Source organism: Fundulus heteroclitus, chromosome 2, assembly GCF_011125445.2.
Source record: "Fundulus heteroclitus isolate FHET01 chromosome 2, MU-UCD_Fhet_4.1, whole genome shotgun sequence".
Taxonomy (NCBI): domain Eukaryota; kingdom Metazoa; phylum Chordata; class Actinopteri; order Cyprinodontiformes; family Fundulidae; genus Fundulus; species Fundulus heteroclitus.
This window is the reverse complement of record NC_046362.1, coordinates 14,589,385-14,607,661: the sequence shown is the minus strand read 5'-3', so window position 1 is coordinate 14,607,661 and position 18,277 is coordinate 14,589,385. Positions and strand designations below refer to the sequence as shown.

General features: G+C 40.9%; 1 protein-coding gene across 2 annotated transcripts; it reads right to left on the bottom strand.

Annotated features, from left to right (window-relative positions):
- Positions 1-2,351: 2,351 nt before the first annotated feature.
- On the bottom strand, positions 2,352-17,619 carry kcnc1b (potassium voltage-gated channel, Shaw-related subfamily, member 1b). 2 transcript variants are annotated; one of them, XM_012880276.3, is made up of 4 exons: positions 16,261-17,619; positions 10,502-11,417; positions 9,011-9,184; positions 2,352-2,817 (listed from the first exon to the last, which is right to left on the bottom strand). In XM_012880276.3, the coding sequence occupies exons 1-4, from the start codon at positions 16,816-16,818 to the stop codon at positions 2,708-2,710; spliced, it is 1,758 nt and encodes a 585-aa protein (XP_012735730.1). In that variant the 5' UTR covers positions 16,819-17,619; the 3' UTR covers positions 2,352-2,707. The 2 variants fall into 2 exon arrangements, with proteins under 2 accessions (XP_012735730.1, XP_012735729.1); XM_012880275.3 differs by lacking the exon at positions 2,352-2,817 and adding an exon at positions 5,817-8,033.
- Between the last annotated feature and the right edge of the window lie 658 nt (positions 17,620-18,277).

The window sequence follows — 18,277 nt, the reverse complement described above, 5'->3', positions numbered from 1 at the left end:
AGCGATAAACCTACACGTTCTTTTTAATGGCAGGTGAAGGCTAAGTTAAAACGTGCATTCGGTAATCTTGCAATGTAATTTCCCTAAATCAGGAGAATTTGCATATTAGAGGCACTTGTCCAGTTTGATAACAGTTTGGCCTTTGTTGGTATTACATATTACTATCTGTATGCATATACGTGTACAGGAAACGATAATAATAAGTCACATGATTGTCAATTAAATCAAAGCTGCGCTACATACTATTAGCATAATGTCTGAATGGTATAGTCATAACTATTATGCAGTGCCTTGCAAGAGTTTGCACTCCTTTAAACTTTTTCATGCTACAACGACAAGTTTTTTTCTTTTATGGAGCAATGCAAAAATATAATTTTTGTAGTGAAAGGTGTATGATCATGTTTTTAATGCACTTTACAAATAAAAAAGTTAAGCGTGGTGTGATTTTTTTTTTTTTTTTTTTCCTTTTAAATAAAATTCAGTGAATCCAGTTGCCTAGAGCAAGCAAATTAGTAATTGGAGTTGATTTGTAGTTCAGTTGCAATATAAAGAGACTTGCCCTTTGAAGGCCTCCAAGGTTTGTTGGGTAACATTAGTTTCAATAGTTATATTAGTTCATAGATACGAAGGCCAGTGTGGACACTAGAAAGTTTAGGGATGAAGTAATATAGAAGTTTAAATCAGTGAAAAACACTGAAAGCTAAGTCCTGTAAGAGTGTGGCATAACTGCAAACCATGGCTGCCCAACTAAGCCCACTGGTTAAGAAGGACGTCAATAATCAGTGAAACAACCAAAAGGCCTATGGTAACTGGAGGAGCTGTAGAGATCCACAGCTCAGGTGGAAGAATGTCTCGACCGTAGGCCGTTACTGAAGAGTGGCCAGAAGAAAGCTGTTGACAGAATTCAGTAAGTTTTGTTTACAGTGCCACAAGCCACGTGGGGGACTGGGCATGGGTCTATTACCTGTATTAATGTAAACCAAGAATTAAAAAGTCACAGCTTTAAAAACTGCTTACATGTGCTTACAGTTTAAAGACCCTTTAATGAAATAAGAAAGTGCCAGAGTTCTGTTGTGCTGTGTTGTACATAAAGCAGTGCTGCCCCTCGCCCACCTGTTGCTGCTCACTGACCCTACACTTCTCCGTCCCTTACAAGAGATGTACTGGTGGTCTAGTCGCAAGAGTAGTGGTGCAGAAACTAAAGGAGCACAAGCTGTAATTTGCATTAATGCAACACTTTTTAAATTACTGTTAAGGTGTGAACAGTATGTCTGTTTAGTAGCTGATGACAGGCTGTGATTGTTGCCTGCGGTCCAACTGAGATCTTGTTATACTCCTATTGTTTTTATAAGGAGCAGGATGATAGGTAAGATATTCTGAATAATGAGTACTTGAAAACAGCTAAGTGTCCTACTAGCTGTTAAAATTATGATTTTGGTCAGATTTTTATTTTGGTTCCATATCAAAACCAAAAGTGTAAATAAATATTAGAGATTTTATTTACTTTACTTTATTTACATTTACTTTAGAGTAAAAGTTTGTGTGATGCTGAAAAAGTGTATTTTTACTCAAAATTATGATACCGTGAGAATCGCACATACAGAAAACTTTTGAAAAAAGGATTACTGGTCAGATTAGACCAAAATTGAACTTTCTGGCTACATTTAAAATATTTGTAGAAAACCAAGACCAGAAAAAAAAAAAAAAACACACCATCCCACCATGAAACACAGTGGTGGCAGCATTATGGTGTGGGGGTGCTTTCTTCTTTAAAGCAGGGACAGGGAGGCTGGTCACAGTTGACTAGGAAGTGTGGCGGAGGTTCACCTTCCTCTAGGACAACAACTATAAACGTATAGCCAGGGCTACAGTGGAATGGTTTTAGCTACAGTCCTATGTGTTAGAACGGCCTAGTCAAAGCCTGGACCTACTTTGTGTCTGTTACACAAAATTCCAATGAGACACGTTTCTGGTTGCAGCAAGACAAAAACGTGGAATTCAAAGGTTGCATCCTTTCTCAAGGCACTGCATATAGGTTGTCTTTGTCCTTGAAAGTACAACTGTAATATTTTCGATCTAAAGTTCGACACTTTACATCAAAGCTTGCGATCATAATGCCTCGTTTTTTTATCAAGGTTAGAGTGGTGCTTTTTGAAACGAACAGCAATGTTTTCTTGTGAATAATATCACTTTGATGCATGGAAATATGTCAAAGGAATGTTTAAAGTTTACGGCTGCAAAAAGGTGCAAAAAACCCTAAAAAGATGTGACCATGACAGTGCAAAGTTTTTTTAGATGTGTTTTCCACTGTTAAGTCTAGCTGATATGATAGTTGATAGTTTTTTTTTTTGTTTGTTTGTTTTTTCTTCTAACGTGGGTGTGACTTAAACCTGGAGCAACATTTTTTTTCTCTCTTTTCAACAGAAGCAGCACACAAATATTTGATGGTCACTCAAAAAACATTGGAACACACAACTTCAGCACACACAAAGAAAGCGTATTTACAGCACTGGCACACGGCGGAAAATAGGCACACAAATTACAACACAGTAACCAGTCACAGATACTGAGCTACATAAGGCTTGACAACAAAACTTCCTCAGTGCTACATCTATGCTGAGTTTGTGATGTACAGGTTGTCACTGTCACACCCGTTTAAAAATACTAAGTTATACACACATAGAAAAAAAAAAATGCTACAGCACTATCAAGTGGGTGATGGGTCATTATGGGTCATACACATAGTGGTTGGTACACCATGGTTCATAACACAAACTGACTCTGTTGGTTGTCTGCTCCGGTGCTGTCGTTGGTTCTCTATAAACATATAAAAAAAAAACAATAATAAAAAGAAATTATTACACGAATTTATGTAAAATGGTGGAAATGATGGCGATGATGGAGGGTAAAGAAAATGTGCTCCGTTAGTTCCCCATGGTAAACGATGGGTTTACCATGCGTTCCCATGCTTCAGCCAAGGCGTCAGACACCAAAAGGGACCGTCTGATTTCAGAGGTCGGACTCTGTAGTCGGTTAATAATGAACATGCCGATTCATGCGGCGTTTTACAGCTCGATGTAGAGTAGTTCGGTCATTGTCATGCGTTCCGGTACTTTCTATCATGCTCTCACAGTCATCCCTGTTTGTAGTTTTTTTGTACTTTTTTTATTCACACAATTTCAAGCTCTCTCAGATAACACATGGCGTCAAACCGGCAGTTGAAAACCTTAGTGGTAAAGCCAGTGGGAAAGGAAAGATGTATGTATGCATGTGCTGCTGAGTTAAAACAAAAAACAAAAGTCTTAAGGCTTGTTGTGTATAAAATTTATTTCATGCAAGGACTTGTATTTACATTTTTTTATTTGAATGCTTTTCTTTTGCATAAATGTAAAATACATGCATTTACCTTTCCCCAAGTAGACCCACATCATATACCGCCCCCTGCATTTGAATTGCATGACCATAAAATTCACCTGCATCTCTTCACATCAATTCTACACAAATATTTTATTTATTTATTTATTTTAAGCATTTAAACGTTCATCAATTACCACAAGAGACATGACTCGAAAATGTGAAACACTGCTCAATTCAGAATAAAATCAAAAGCTGGATGGGTTCTTATAATTACCATATCTTCTTACAGAAATAAACATTACTGATTTGTCTACATAGAATATGATAAAGTGCCCTGAAAAGACTTGTGCATAAATGTTGGGGCGGTATCAATACAAGTAGGTGTATTGACGTTTGGAATCAGAAGACACACAAACAGCAGGATTCATTGTGATGTCTGATCACAGACTTGAGACATTTCCACTTTGTGGAGTTGCTTGGCCCCTTTCATTTCTGTGCTTAAATATACAACAGATGAGAAGTATAAAACCATTTTCTCCATCTCTCTAACTTTTTTCCTCAACTTCTCTTTTTTTTGCTTGGTGCGAAAGGGTAAATTTTAATATCAGTGGTGTGTAACAACAATAACCGAAGAGGACATTGATGCGATTAAGAGTATGTGGATAGGGCCAAAAAGTGCACGTTTAGGAAATAAAGTGGATGTAAAGATGCTACACTGGGAACACTCGTTTAAAAATGTGTTAATTTCTTACTCACTGTGTTTCTGCCTTACTTTGGTAAGAAGGCACCATTGTTTTACAGGCACATCTTAATAAATGCCTTTCACAAATTCAAATCAAAAGTGAAACATATGTGTATATTAATCACACAAAGAATTATATATTTCAAGTGTTTATTTCTGGTAATATGGTACACAGCTAATGAAAACCCAAATTAAGCTCCTCAGAACATTTGAATACTAAATAAGACCAATAAAAAAGTTTTTATAACAACCTAATAAAAAGTGTAGTCCATGTACTGAACAGTAAATCCACTCACCGCTTTGAGTGGGTCCCTTTTGCATGAATTACAGCATCAGTTCAACATGGAGGTGATCCACCCGTAATTCTGCTGATGTAATAAGGAAGCCCATATTGCTTTAATAGCAGCCTTCAGCTCATCTGCATTGCTGGGCCGGGTGTCTCTCATCTCCCTCTTGTCCTTACAGCTACCTTTGGCACTATAGGTCATGCAGCTCTCACTTCTCATCTTGAACACTGTCGTCCTGCGTGGTCCGCTGCTTAAATGGTTTGACACATATCTGACCAACAGGTCTTTCAAAGTAATGATTAATGAATTCACCTCTATATCTGCCCCCTCTCCTCCGTTCTCCCTCTCATTGTTGCCACAAGGACCTATCATCCCCAAACACAATATCTTTTCATTTTGATGCCGATGATTTAAAGATTTACATATCAGTAAAACTGAATTACAGGAACACGGTTGGCTCTTTGCAAGCTTTGCAAGCTGAGTACATTGTTTTAAGTCCCAAGCCGCATTGTCATGCTCCTAAATTTGGCTCTTCTACTCCTCCGTTTACTTCAGCTGTGACGGACCTAGGAGTAATAATTGATGATGCCCTGAAGCTTGACATACAGCTTAAAGCAATAGTTGGTAATCCTGCTCAGAAACCCTTTTGTAATACTGGTTGAAATGGTCCTTCAATCCTGACAGTAGTAAATAATCAGAAAAAGGAGGTTAAAAATTTAATTTCTGTCACAAGCTGCAGACCTGTAAAAACTCTGACCAATCCTTGCTGTTCGGTCCGAATGGCAGGGATTTGTCAGAGTTTTCTTCCGGAAAGATTGCCGACTCTACCTTTAACTCAGTGAGCTTTATATGTTGCAGTTAAGGCTCTTATTTATTGAAAACATGTGCAAATCTTAAACAGGCTACTCAATATATATATATATTTCTTGTTAAAATCCAGACATATTCCTCCAGACATGTAAAGCACTTTGAGCGCTGTCTGTTAAAATGTTCTCAAGGTTGAATGTTGTTTTTATCTAACAAAGTAATTTTAATTCTCAGGTAAAAAAGACCTCAACAATGGTAAATGGTAAATGGTGAATTGCTTGTACTTGTACAGTGCAAATATCCCCAATAACATTTACTCAAAAACAGACTTGAGCCTAAACTAAACTTTCACTAAACTTAGCAAATACAGCAAGCAGTGATTCATATTCCATTGTTATTGCTGAGAACAGACTACACTAAAAACTATAAGACATTGAATGCTTTTATTTTGCGAGGGCAAATGTGTGTCTCTTTAAGTTTTAGATCTACAATGATTTACAAGTCCCTTTGACAGAAATCTGACAAATTTATTTATTTCATTAAAATGTTAAATATTTCCTTTTTTCCTTAGCAGATACGTATAACAAAAAACTACAATAAACTATTTTATACTTTTTTAATAGTTTTTTGTGGTCAACAAGCACTTTCAAATAATCGATTTTGGCCTGCATTGCAGAAAACTTGCTCTACAGGTTTCAGATCCGGTGAATTTTCTGGTATAGCCGGAGCCAAGTCCTGAATTCAGCCTCTCCATAAAGTTTGTCAGCAGAACGAAGCGTGAAGCGCTCTAAAATTTCCTAATGGATGACTGCTCTGACTTTGGGCTTGATAAAACACAGTGGACCAACACCAGCGGATGCCATGGCTCCCCCGATCATCGCTGACTGTGGAAACTTCCCACTGGACCTCAAGTCACTTGATTGCCTCTCTACTCTTCCTCCAGACCCTGGGATCTTTATTCCAAATGATGTGTAAAATTCACTGAAACGATCTAAAAACATCAAATCACCTGAAAAGAGTATATTTGACTATTGACCAACGATCCATATTTTTTTCCTCCTTTTTTCCCATTCAAGACAATTCATCTCTGGTCCATGGCTGGCTTAACAGGAGGATGGCAGCAGTTGTGGCCTATTTCTGTGGTGGTGGCTCTTGACTCTATAGCTGCAGTAAAACTTCAGTATGGGGGTTGCTTCACAATCCTCCCAAGGCTGTAAATATCCCTTTGGCTTGTAAACTTTTTATTTTATTTTATTAAAATCACATTTTCCTTCCACTCAACCTTTCTGTAATGTACAGCCTTCTGGGAACAACCAGCGTCTTTAGTAGACCTCTGTTGGCTTACCTTGTCTGACATGTCTGTCTACTGTACAATTGTCATAACATGGCTCAAGTTTAAAAATGTCTTCTTTTTTTGTTGGTCTTATTTATAGAAATAAATGTTTGAAATATATCACTCTGGGCGTAATTAGTCTATACAATGAGTTTCACTTTTTGGCTTCAGTTATTAAAATATATAACTCTTTAATTTATTGAGGTGCACCTGTATATCTCATGAGTCCTGCATCACTCCAAGCAGCACAGCAGTAAAAGAACTTGCTGAAGAGTATTTTTTGCAGAGTTTAAAAACCCTAAACTACCAGTAAATACTGTCATATAAAAGGATGTGTGCTCACAAGAGCATTTGTTTGCTTTGTTCAAGTTAAACAACTCTGTGTTTGTCGGAGACCCCGGTCAAATGAAGACAGGGGAAAATAAATGTATAAAGTTGGGGAAAGGCAAAGAATGGCAGCTACATAAAAGTCTCTGCTATGACTGAGTCTCTTGTAAAGCTGTCTTGAAATGCATAAGAATGACAAAGCTTAGGAAGCTTTTAAATTCTTTTTTTTCCCTTTACAGGTAATGCATTACAATTAGCTTCTGATTGAACATGGTTTATCATGCAGTTCATGCAAATTAACAGTTTTAGTTCTGTTGACATTAAATGTATTCATCACTGGCATCAAATGAATTGTCATAATCTCCATGTTGCATTGGACATTGTGAACATTTCGTTCAAATATAACATATATATATATATTTTTTTTAATGGCCAGTCAGTTAACATGGAGTCTTGTCTGGATTGCACTTCAGCATGAAAAACGTCTCTACTTTGCAACGCACAAAGCACTTGACAGTTGCCTTAACAGCTTTTGGATATGTTTCAAAGCAATGAGTTCATTTCCAGCATACTACCAACAGGGGTTACATCTCATGAAAAACTTTTCAACAAAATTCTACAACAAAAACAAAAAAACTAAGAAAAATAAAGCAAATGAGATCAAACTTATCAGCAGAAGAATATGAGAGATCAAAAGCAACAGAGCAACAGGCAATGATGTCAACACAGGAAGAAAAAAAAAGGAGGAGTTAGCCTGCAGTAGGACAGCGCTTCGTTCTGCAGCTGAAGTGACCCATGCAGAGTGGCATGTGCCAATGTTGTCTACTCTAGGATATGATGACACACCCAAGTGGATCACTTGGGAAGCTTAAGTTTAAGCACAGTTAAGATACATTGTTCCAGGGAAAAGAAACAACCAAAACAAACAGAAATGAGAAGAAAAAAAAAAGGCAAGTGTCAAAGCAAAGTCTGACAGGAGAGATAAGGAGGAGGATTGTGGACTGGCCTTCCAATGGCATTGTGTCTGCTACTCAACCATGCTACATAATGGATGGGATGGGAGAATGTGAGTGCTGCATTAGACAGGGTGGGCTGCAGGGCAGGGCGGACACTGAGGACACTCCAGAGGCATCCCCGCTCATGCCAGACATGCTGTTAAGGCTCCAAGGCTTTTCATAACCTTCAGTTGGAAAACAGAGAACGTTCTGAGTACACTGCAGCACTGGATCCACGACAGAAGGTTTTCTTTTATTTTTTATTGTAATCCTCACTGCTTACACTACACCTGTTGCTTTCTTGTTTTTGTCTCCAAAGAAACAGGTCAACACAGACTTGAGAAAGATTATTACTCTCCATGCATTGAGGGCATCAGGAGTACAACAGCATGCACCGGGTGGTACTGGAATGGTTTGGAGTAGAACACTGTAACAAGACGACTTAGAACCATAGGCACCGTGGGCAGGAAGTCTACACTCAGCTACAAGTTGAGTTTCCCTCTGCGTGCCAATTGCTGCACCGAGCCTTACATCGCCTTTAAGAGGAATGTTTTGAACTTTTTATCATTTAAAATGGGATCTAAACCCGTTTGAAGGTGCAATGATGACAATAACAATCATTCTTTTCGTGTTGTGCTCCTTCACCATACTGATAGCACCCATCAGCAAGACACGTCATGCACCGTTATGGTCAAGAGGAATGTTTTTGTAAGTCAGAATCCCACACGTTGCTTATTAAAACACATAAACGTACATGATATACATGTAGCATGGAAAATACTTCCCTAATCATACACATTCTACATAATATAAATCTCAAAAATAGCTTTCTTACTAGTAAAGAAATAGGGGTATTACATTATGCGTGATATAAAAAATATATCTTATGTAGATGTGGAATACCCTCGGCGTTTGTAGTTGATTGTGCTCGTGTGTTTTGGTGGGTGTGAATTGTGTACAATCTCCTGCAGGAAGATTGAGGTAAAGTGAGTGAAGTTTTTTGTAGGATGAGGTTTGTTGTGTATGTGTATGTGTATTTTTTTTTTTTTTTTTTTTTTTTTAGTGTGTGGAAAAAACTTGATGCAAAAAAAAGTGTCATGTCTATGGCCTACAGGATGTCAGTGTCTCAGGGGGGGCTGTGATTGGCTGTTACTGTACGTACCCCTCCTGACTCTGCCCCCCGTGTGGTTGGGGTGTTCAGCCGTGGTGACCAAGAAGCAGGGCCGCTCTCTCTCGCTGGGGCTGAAGATCTCCTCCGGAGATATGGCCTGGTCTATGTGCGGGCAGTCTTCGTTGGCCAGTGCTGCGTTAGCCGCTTCCCCGTTCAACTTGGAATCTTGAAATCATAAACAAAATAAACAAAAAAAATGGAAACAATGTGAGGTTTCATGTACATTTTGTTTTATTTTTTTTACTATTAACCTACATAGCACACACATAGAAATCACCCTGTAAGATAATGGTCTCGATTTAGCGCCTTGCAAACGTCTTCGTAACCTTTGAATCTTTACACATAAAGTCAGATTACAAACGTCAGCGACCTTTAGTGGTAATTCTGTCAATAGACCAAACACAAAGTTGCACATGATTGGCCGTTGAACGGAAAATAATTCTGTTCACTTGTTTTCATCCAGGATTATCATGCAATTAATTCATCCTTCTGCTCATCAACTTTGATCACCTTAATGGTCACTGGACAAAAGCAGCCCCACAGCTTGATGCTTCCACCATGCTTGAACATGTGGACAGCATGTACAGAATATGAAAAGTTAATAGCTTTACCCCCAAAACCTTCTTTCACATATCTTCTGTGTCCTCTTTATATATATATATATATATATATATATATATATATATATATATATATATATATATATATATATATATATATATATATAGTATATGTGTATACAGTAACTGTTTGTATTGAGTTCTTCAGATTACTCATTCCGGTTGGTTGAACAGGATTTTTACTTTTGGGGAACAGAGAAAATGGGTCTGAATATCTTTTTATAACAAGCATCTCCAATTTTTGTTTGAAAATAACTGGAAATCTCTCCCCCCCCCCCCCCCCCCCCCCACCCGCTCTCTTGTCATTACTTTGTGTTTCTCTATTACATAACAAAACAATCATAAGACGCTGAAGTGTGTGGTTGTAATGTTACAAAATGTGATAAAGTCTAACGTGTTTCAAAACTTGTGTAAACCACAGCAGCTGCTACATAATGTTTACCATGGGCTCCTGATGTAATACACAGCAATATATCTCAGCACTGACATCACCAGAGGGGCATTATGTTGTTCCAGCATCTACTAATGGTTGTACTTAACATTGCAACAACATCCTCTCAGTCTTAGGAGACACGAGGAATGAGTCACTGCATTAGAAAAATGCAAAATCAATAGCAAGAATACTCAGGGTTTCTTTTTTTCTTTCCTTTTATCAAAAGTCCAATGTGCTTTTTATTTCACGTTGCATTCCATTGATTGTTTTCAGAGTTGTTTTGTTTTTTTTAATCTCATGTCTGAGTCATCAGCCGATTGAAGTATGGGATCAGACAACAAAACTGCTGAATAGTGATTTGGCTGTTTCTGTAGGACAAATAAACGTCGACAACAGTACATCGGAGTTAGTGTTTTTCTCCTTGCTTACCTTGAAATTTTATTTCAAACATGTCGTCGTGGGCTATAGGGCTTGGATGCTGGGAGGTGATGCTGGACTTACAGTAGTTAGGAGAGCCTGGTTGGGGTGCTCTGGGGATGTGCCTGTTTTTTTTCTTTGGTAGTTTCTGTTTAGCCATTGCCAGGGAGTAGTACATCCCAAAGTTGTTGACGATTACCGGTACCGGCATGGCGATGGTCAGCACACCTGCCAGGGCGCACAGGGCTCCGACTAGCATGCCAAAGGTTGTCTGAGGGTACATGTCTCCGTAGCCGAGGGTAGTCATCGTCACCACCGCCCACCAGAATCCGATCGGGATGTTCTTGAACTGTGTATGGTCGCTGGCTCTCGGGTCATTGGGGTCAGCTCCAATGCGTTCTGCGTAGTAGATCATAGTGGCAAAGATGAGGACGCCCAGCGCGAGGAAGATGATGAGGAGGAGGAACTCGTTGGTGCTGGCCCTCAGAGTGTGACCCAGCACGCGCAGCCCCACGAAGTGACGGGTTAGCTTGAAGATACGCAGGATCCGCACAAAGCGGACCACTCTCAGGAATCCCAGCACGTCTTTAGCTGCCTTGGAGGAGAGCCCGCTGAGGCTCACCTCCAGGTAGAAGGGCAGGATGGCCACAAAGTCGATGATGTTGAGCGCGTTCCGAATGAAGTCAAATTTGTTGGGACAGAAAGTTATTCGCATCAGAAATTCAAAAGTGAACCAGACCACGCAGACTCCCTCGATGTAGGTGAGGTAGGCCGCCGTCTCCGTCTCTTGGTACGTGCTGACTACTGTTTCGTTGTTCACCCACTCCGTCTCTGTGCGGTTCACGATCGGGTTGAAGGCTTCGTGGGTCTCCAGACAGAAGGTGGTGATGGATACCAGAATGAAGAAGAGAGAGGCCAGAGCGATCCACTGAGGAGGAGAAAAGGATGGACGGGAGAGGAGGAAATGGAGGAGAATGAGCACAGTAATACAAGCAGGGTAATCAAGCTTTAATGCCTTAGCAACCATTCTCCGCTGGACACAATGCAGCTCATCCGATCTTAGAAATAACACTAGGACTATGACATTAGTTGCCCAATGTTATCTCTCTCTTCACTCATAAAGGGGATTTTCTATATGCACTTGCTCTTCCTTCTCTTGCTTTTGCTGAATCTCAAGGTCTTGGCATTTTCATTGAGTGTCCTATATGCAGAATTACATAGAGCCTGCAGCCGCTAGAGCAGCAGTAACAAACAGGTCATTTTTGTTTACCCTCTTTACTAAATTTAGCCAGGGCTCTTCCCTTCACCACAACTGCTGCTGTAGATTTCCCCTATACAAGGTCGCACTGTCCTGAGGACCAGCTCCTGGGAATCACTGGGAGCTGAGAGAAACCCATAATTCGCTTAATGGGTAAAGAGTACTTCAACCTTCATTATGTATTGATTAGATTCTCAGATTTCACTAGATTTAGGTTGTGAAAGTTCTGGTGCACACAACATGAGAGTAACAAGGGCTCTCTCTGGGGTCTAGAGTGTCCTCATCATGGCGCTTTCCTCATGTTATGTTCTTCTCATCAGGCTGAGCTGCTTTACAGCAGGTGTTGGTCTGTTCACTCCATCACTTGTTGCCTTTGTAGTTTGGGTCATTTCATATTCCAACCTTTTAAGAAATGAAACGGTCTGCTGCAAGACATTTTATGCCAACCATGCCTCAATCCAGATCTCCATGTTATGCCTGTTTTGGTTACTTATTTCTCTTCATAGTCTAACATAATGGATTGTGTTTTTGTGACTCAGATAACTAATATCCACCTGCAAGAGTTTGCTTAGAGTTATTAAAGTCTAAATTGTTCACATGTTTGCAGTAAAAACATTTTAACAGTTTAACTAGTTAGATAAGACTAATATTACAAGGATGACTGTGTGATTTATGAAAAATACGTAACTAGAAAGAGAGGACAAGCTGGTACATAATAGTTTTAAATACATGGGTAGGATACTCAAGTAGGAAAGGAACTAAAGAGGTGGCTCGACTTGTCCACTAGTGCGGTGAGAACCATCCATCCATCCATCCATCCATCCATCCATTTACTAACACGCTTATCCCTATTAAGCGACGGTGCTGGTGCCTATCTCCTGCTGTCAATGCGCGAGAGGCGGGGTACACCCTGGACAGGTCGCCAGTCTATCGCAGCGGTGAATATCACTTGGATCTTAGCTCAGAACAACGGAGATGATGGTGGACTTCCGGGGAGCAACCCCCATGCTGCTTCCCCTCACCCATCGTCAACAACACCGTGGATCACTTCTGGTTCCCAGGAACCTCCCTTCCTCAGGACGCACTGCAAAAAGGGAACTAAAAGTAAGTAAAAATTTCTTGAAATTACTGTATTTGTCCTTGGTTTGAGCCGGTAAATAAGATTATCTGCCATTGGAATAAGATTTTTGCACTTAAAATAGGAACAACTCATCTCCATCATCTTATTTCAAGTGCAGGATATCTAATTATCTTATTTTAGGGGTAAAAATATTCATTCCACCGGCAAATAATCATATCTACCTGCTCAAATCAAGGATAAATACACTAATTTCAAGAAAATTTAATTTACTTTTAGTTCCTTTTTTGCAGTGTGTGACATGTTCCCCACACATAGACACTGTTTGGAAAAACTCAAGAAGTTCAACCTTCCACAGAGACAGTTTCTTCCCCTGAGGCTGTCACTCTGATGAAAACTTTGTACTTAAAATGTTTTCAGTGGGAGCAAAGTGGAACTGAAGTCAAATGTCTTGTTTGTGTGCACAAACTTGGCAACTACAGCTGATTCTGACTCAAAAAAGAAGTTACGAAATGGGCGTTCAATTTTACAATGTGGTGTTTACTACACTTAAATTAGGAACCAGCATCTTCATCTTAAGTGAAATGAGTGTTCAGGAAGAGTAAACAGGAAGGGAGGGATGAGTTGCAAAAGTGGGATCAATAGCAGTTCATGTGTAAAAATGCATCAAAGTAAGCTTTATAGGACCTCTTAAACTAATGTATGGCATTGTTAAATAGCCTGAAGAAATAATGAATGACTTTAGAAAAGGTTTTAAGTGGAATTAAAAAAAATGGGCAGGTCTGGGCATGCATCATGCTGTGTATTCAGCAGAGGAAAGCAAGCACTGCTCTCCCTGGCAGTAGCATCCATTCACAGTAAGGCAGCCGTGCAGCACAAGATGGAAAACAGGCCCTCATTATAGCATCCTCATTGCCAACGATTCATTGCACTGTGACGAGGAAATCACTGCTGCTTATGAATGTCTGCTTCCTTTTCAAATGTTAGGATAATGGCTCAGGGGGACTCTAGGTGTTGACTCCATATAACTGAGTCATGTCAACAACAGGGCTGTGCACAGATAAGACTTCATAAAGCCAGCTTTCAAAATGATTATCGAATATCACATGTGTTAGCTATAGGATCGGACAAATAAAAGGCTAAAATAAACAGGTATGCCATGGCAATTTATTTAGCTCCATTCAGATCAGTTTTCTATTGCATCAAATCAGAAGAAATGTCATCTACAGGAACCTTCATGGGACAAACTGCTCCAGTTCATATCCAGTTGTATAAAAACATATAATCAGGTAAATCCAATACAGTCCACACATTATAAAGACTTGAATCGCAGATGTTCCAATGTAATTCAGTCAAATTTTGTTTATGACAAAAAATGTTGTTAAAAAAAAAGTTGTTAAAAATGTATCAAAGAAAACCTCCGACTTTGCAGCTTTTCTAGCTTTTCTTTATGTGATCAAAGGTGAATTTTGTGTCCGAGCTCTGAAGCAATAAAACGTGTTCGTGTTTTCTCTGATTGCATAATGTTGTTTTGTCCACCCCCTCTACACTCTGTGTTCCATAATAAGTCAGATTTAACAACCCTGGCTTCATCTCTAAAGTAGCCTGTGGGTTTTTTTTTTTAGCTGAATCTCTTCAAATGCTGAAATTTCCCATCATAACAGCGGTCCTCAGTTTCAGTACGATGAAGCCTTTGTTTCTGATGAGCTGCTTTTATGTCGTCTGCAAATGCCTCCAAACGTGCAGCCTGCGGAACATCCCGCCCTCCAAACAAAGAGGCAAACACTGCATCTTATCAGGCCGCCCCCTGAATTATGCGTCTGTGACAGTAAGGAAGAGTGCGGACAGTGGAGAGACAAGAGATTTTCCCCTTGTTGATAATTCTCCCTGTCGCTGAAAAACCACTGGCCTACTATGCAGTGACATGGGCTTAGATCCACTGTGAATAGAGTCTGTAATTAACTCTAAAGCTCACATCTAATTAATCTCCTTGCCAGTTTTGGTGGCGCTCAGACAATCTTTGATCTGCTTTTGTCATGCATATTGTTAAATATAGGACAAATGAGTTTGTTTGTTTATTTTTTGCATCCAGGGTTTTTTGTATCAAAAAGAATAAATATGCTGTAAGTAGCACATAGATAGGTTACACTGCTGTGCCCAATGCTTAAGGGTTATAATTTGTCAGTATACAATTGCTTTAAAGCAGCTTCACTGTTTACACCAATCAGGTTGGTACAGCTGTTCAAACAGCATGCAGCACAGCAGTCCTTTGTAGGGGCCCTGTGGCCCTTCTAAAGCAACAAAAAAATTAATCAGAAGGTGGGTTGTCATTTTGTTTTCAACAAGGTGGGGCATTATGCCTAGATGGAAAAGAGCCCATAACAAAGACTAATAATGACACCTGAAACAGCAACCTCGTTTTTGTTTGGAGGTCTGCCACAAACACTCGGCTGGTGCCAAAGAGCTGGTGTCCTTCTGTGCAGCTGACCTATTTAACTGGAGATCCTTCTGCCCTGGAAATAACAGTATAAAGACCTGTTGGAGGCTCAGGGAATCTCTGTATCTGTATCTGGAAGCTGTGATTTGCATCTAAAACGATTTTTCTGTATAAGATTGTTTTTTTTTTCCCCCTTCTTTCTCTGCTCTGTATTTGTGCTCTGATTGACCTGCAGTGAAAACTCCAGGGAGTAAAAAGCGAGGTCATAAAAAGCCTCCTGAGCTCATCAATCTCTGTTGTGGCATCACAGGAGCAAAGGCAAATGAACAAGTGTTTGTACAGTTCTGACTGGTTCTGTCAAGAACAGGGGCGCCTCTTCTGAGTTTTCAAAGAGTCAACGTGAGGAGAGCGGGAAAGGAGTAAATCACTAAATCCAAATTACAACTGATTTTTAATTTGTTTTTGTTTTTTTTTAGGTTTTATTATCCTGTTGTCGCAGACACAGAGGATGGCTGTGGGACAGGATTGAGCAATTTATTTAAAAGTGCCATTGTGCTAGGAAAAAGTGGAACGCAATGAAGGTAAAACAAAAAAAAGCAGATAAATAAAAGACCAAATAATTAAATTGATTTATTTATTGATTGATTGATTGATTGATCTTTCTCTTCTTTTTTCAAATCACTGATCATCTTGGGACGGCATAACAAAGCCACCAGCCATAGCAGAATTTCAGGAGTTTTGTTTTGCTATACATCATATGTAGGGGGGCGGGAATCCTTCTCAGGCATAAGCAATATATTATAAAAGCGGGTTTGGAAGTTCCGAAAATAATATAGGCTTAAAAACAGAAATTAATGTAGCAACTCGTTGAAACTGTAATTCCCCTCACTGAAAGTCATGTTAAATATGCAAACCAAGACCTCCTTACTGATTACCCTGCCATCATATTCAGATGAAACTAGAGCAATCATATAATATTAAAACAGAAGAACACTCACCCTTGCATATTTTGAAGAGTATGGATCCTCAAACAGAGCCCAGACCCGCTTCTGCCAGCGGCTCCACAGGCTGCCGCTCCTCACATCAGGTGAGTCTCCCTGCGCCAGCCTCCTTGTCATCTCATCATCATCCTCATGCTCCGGCTCTGGCTCCGGATCCTCGCTCCCCAGGTCTAACAGACCCCCTCCGCCGAAACTATCAAGGGCCTCCTCTGCCTCCCGGTGCTGTCGATAGGTCATCCAGCAGCATGGCTCCACGTCTGTCTCATCGATGCCCCAGAAAGCCAGCTCCTCCTCATAAAGCGGCCCGCAGACATCGGCCGGGCAGTGCAGTTTACCTGTCCTGTAGTAGTTAAGGATGTGCGCAAAAACGCCCGGGTGGCGGTCGAAGAAGAATTCCTCGATCTTGGCATCGTAGTCGAAGTGGTTGGGTGCATCAGGCTCGGCCAGCCAGGACAAGCGGGTTCCAGGTAGGGTGCGCAGGGTGCTGCGGTATGTCTGATGTTTGATCCCTCCCACGTTTATCACAATGCGATCCTTGTCGTCGCTCAGGCCCATCGCGTCCCTTAGGCATTTCTCCACTAAGTCCCCCTCATTGCAAAGGTCAGTCTAGGCGTACGTTTATAACAGCGCACAGCAATTACGCACAAAAGCAACCGGTCGCCAGTTGGGGGGGAGAAATCAGGAATGTTTGGCATGCATTCCCTGTGTTCCCTGTATTTCCTTACCAGCACCTGACGTGCACCTGGATCTTTAAATTGTTTCTAATGCCAGGCTCTGCTGAACGTATAGAATCGACTTCCAAAAGGAGTGCAGCCAATGGGATGACTTTATGGGAACAGACGTCACATCGCTGCCAAGATCCGAGATGTGCACATATTGCAAGAGCACAAGCGGCGGCGGTTCCCAGCCCAGTTCATCGGATCCAGCGGGTCGCCTGTGGTTCGTGACACGGCAAGGTGACTGCGCTGGTGCTGAGCGGACAGCGCCAGATGGAGACTCGGCGCTGCCTACAGACTCACCTCCTTCACGCGCAGCTACAGCCCGCTCCCTCCCGCGCTCTCTGGACGACGCCGCCGCCGCCTCACACAGCAGCTCTTTGTCTCAGCAGATCACATCAGATCATATTTTGCTCTCCGCTGTCATTCATGCGCGATCAGGCGGAGAGCTACCCCCACATCAGATTAAAGGGAGGATGATCCTCTTTCTGGATCTGCCGCCAGACCAAATGCGGAGAATCAAAGATGAAGAGGGCGACGAGCCTCGTAAAAAAAACAACAAAAAACGCCCAAACTGCCTGTTATTCACACCGACCCTCTCTGCTCCTGTTCCAAACCGGATGGAGCATGCCCAGTAGAGGAGCCTGCATTCACAGCCTATTAAAGCACCCCGTCAAAACTCTCTCTTAATTAAAGATCTTGAAATTGTCACATAGCTGCTCGCTTTTTCTAATCGGTCTCACTTATCCTCGTGGTCAGAGAGCAGCTCCTGCAGCCTGTAGGGGAAGTATGGAGCACTGTGCTCCTGCGCAGCTGTCTGCTGAAGGTGTGACCCTTGAGCCACGAACGCGCAGATGCGCCTCTAACGCCACAGGTCACTTGCCTTCTGCGGGATTAAAATGTAGACGTCTACTGGGCTTGAGAGTCCAGACTTATCGCAGTCGAGATCATAGAACCCCACCAAGAGCCCAAACAATCCATGCAGAGACAATCTAATATTTAAATGCAGGTACGTGATAGTTATTTTGGGTAATTATAAGACATCTGCGATAAATTTATTTGACAGCAGAGGGCGCTGTTAATCACGACAAAAAAACACGTTTCTCGTGTGTAAACCATCTTCACCTATCATTATCGGAAAGCAAGAATATTTTCGGTTAGTTTTTTCAACTTTTTTGATTGGCCAGTAAAATTTTTGAGAAGGAGGACAAATGGTGGGCGCAGTTTTGTGGAACATTTGCCTCAAGAATAGTGGATCTAGATATAGTATGTGGGGAAAATGACCCGCGGTGTTTTTT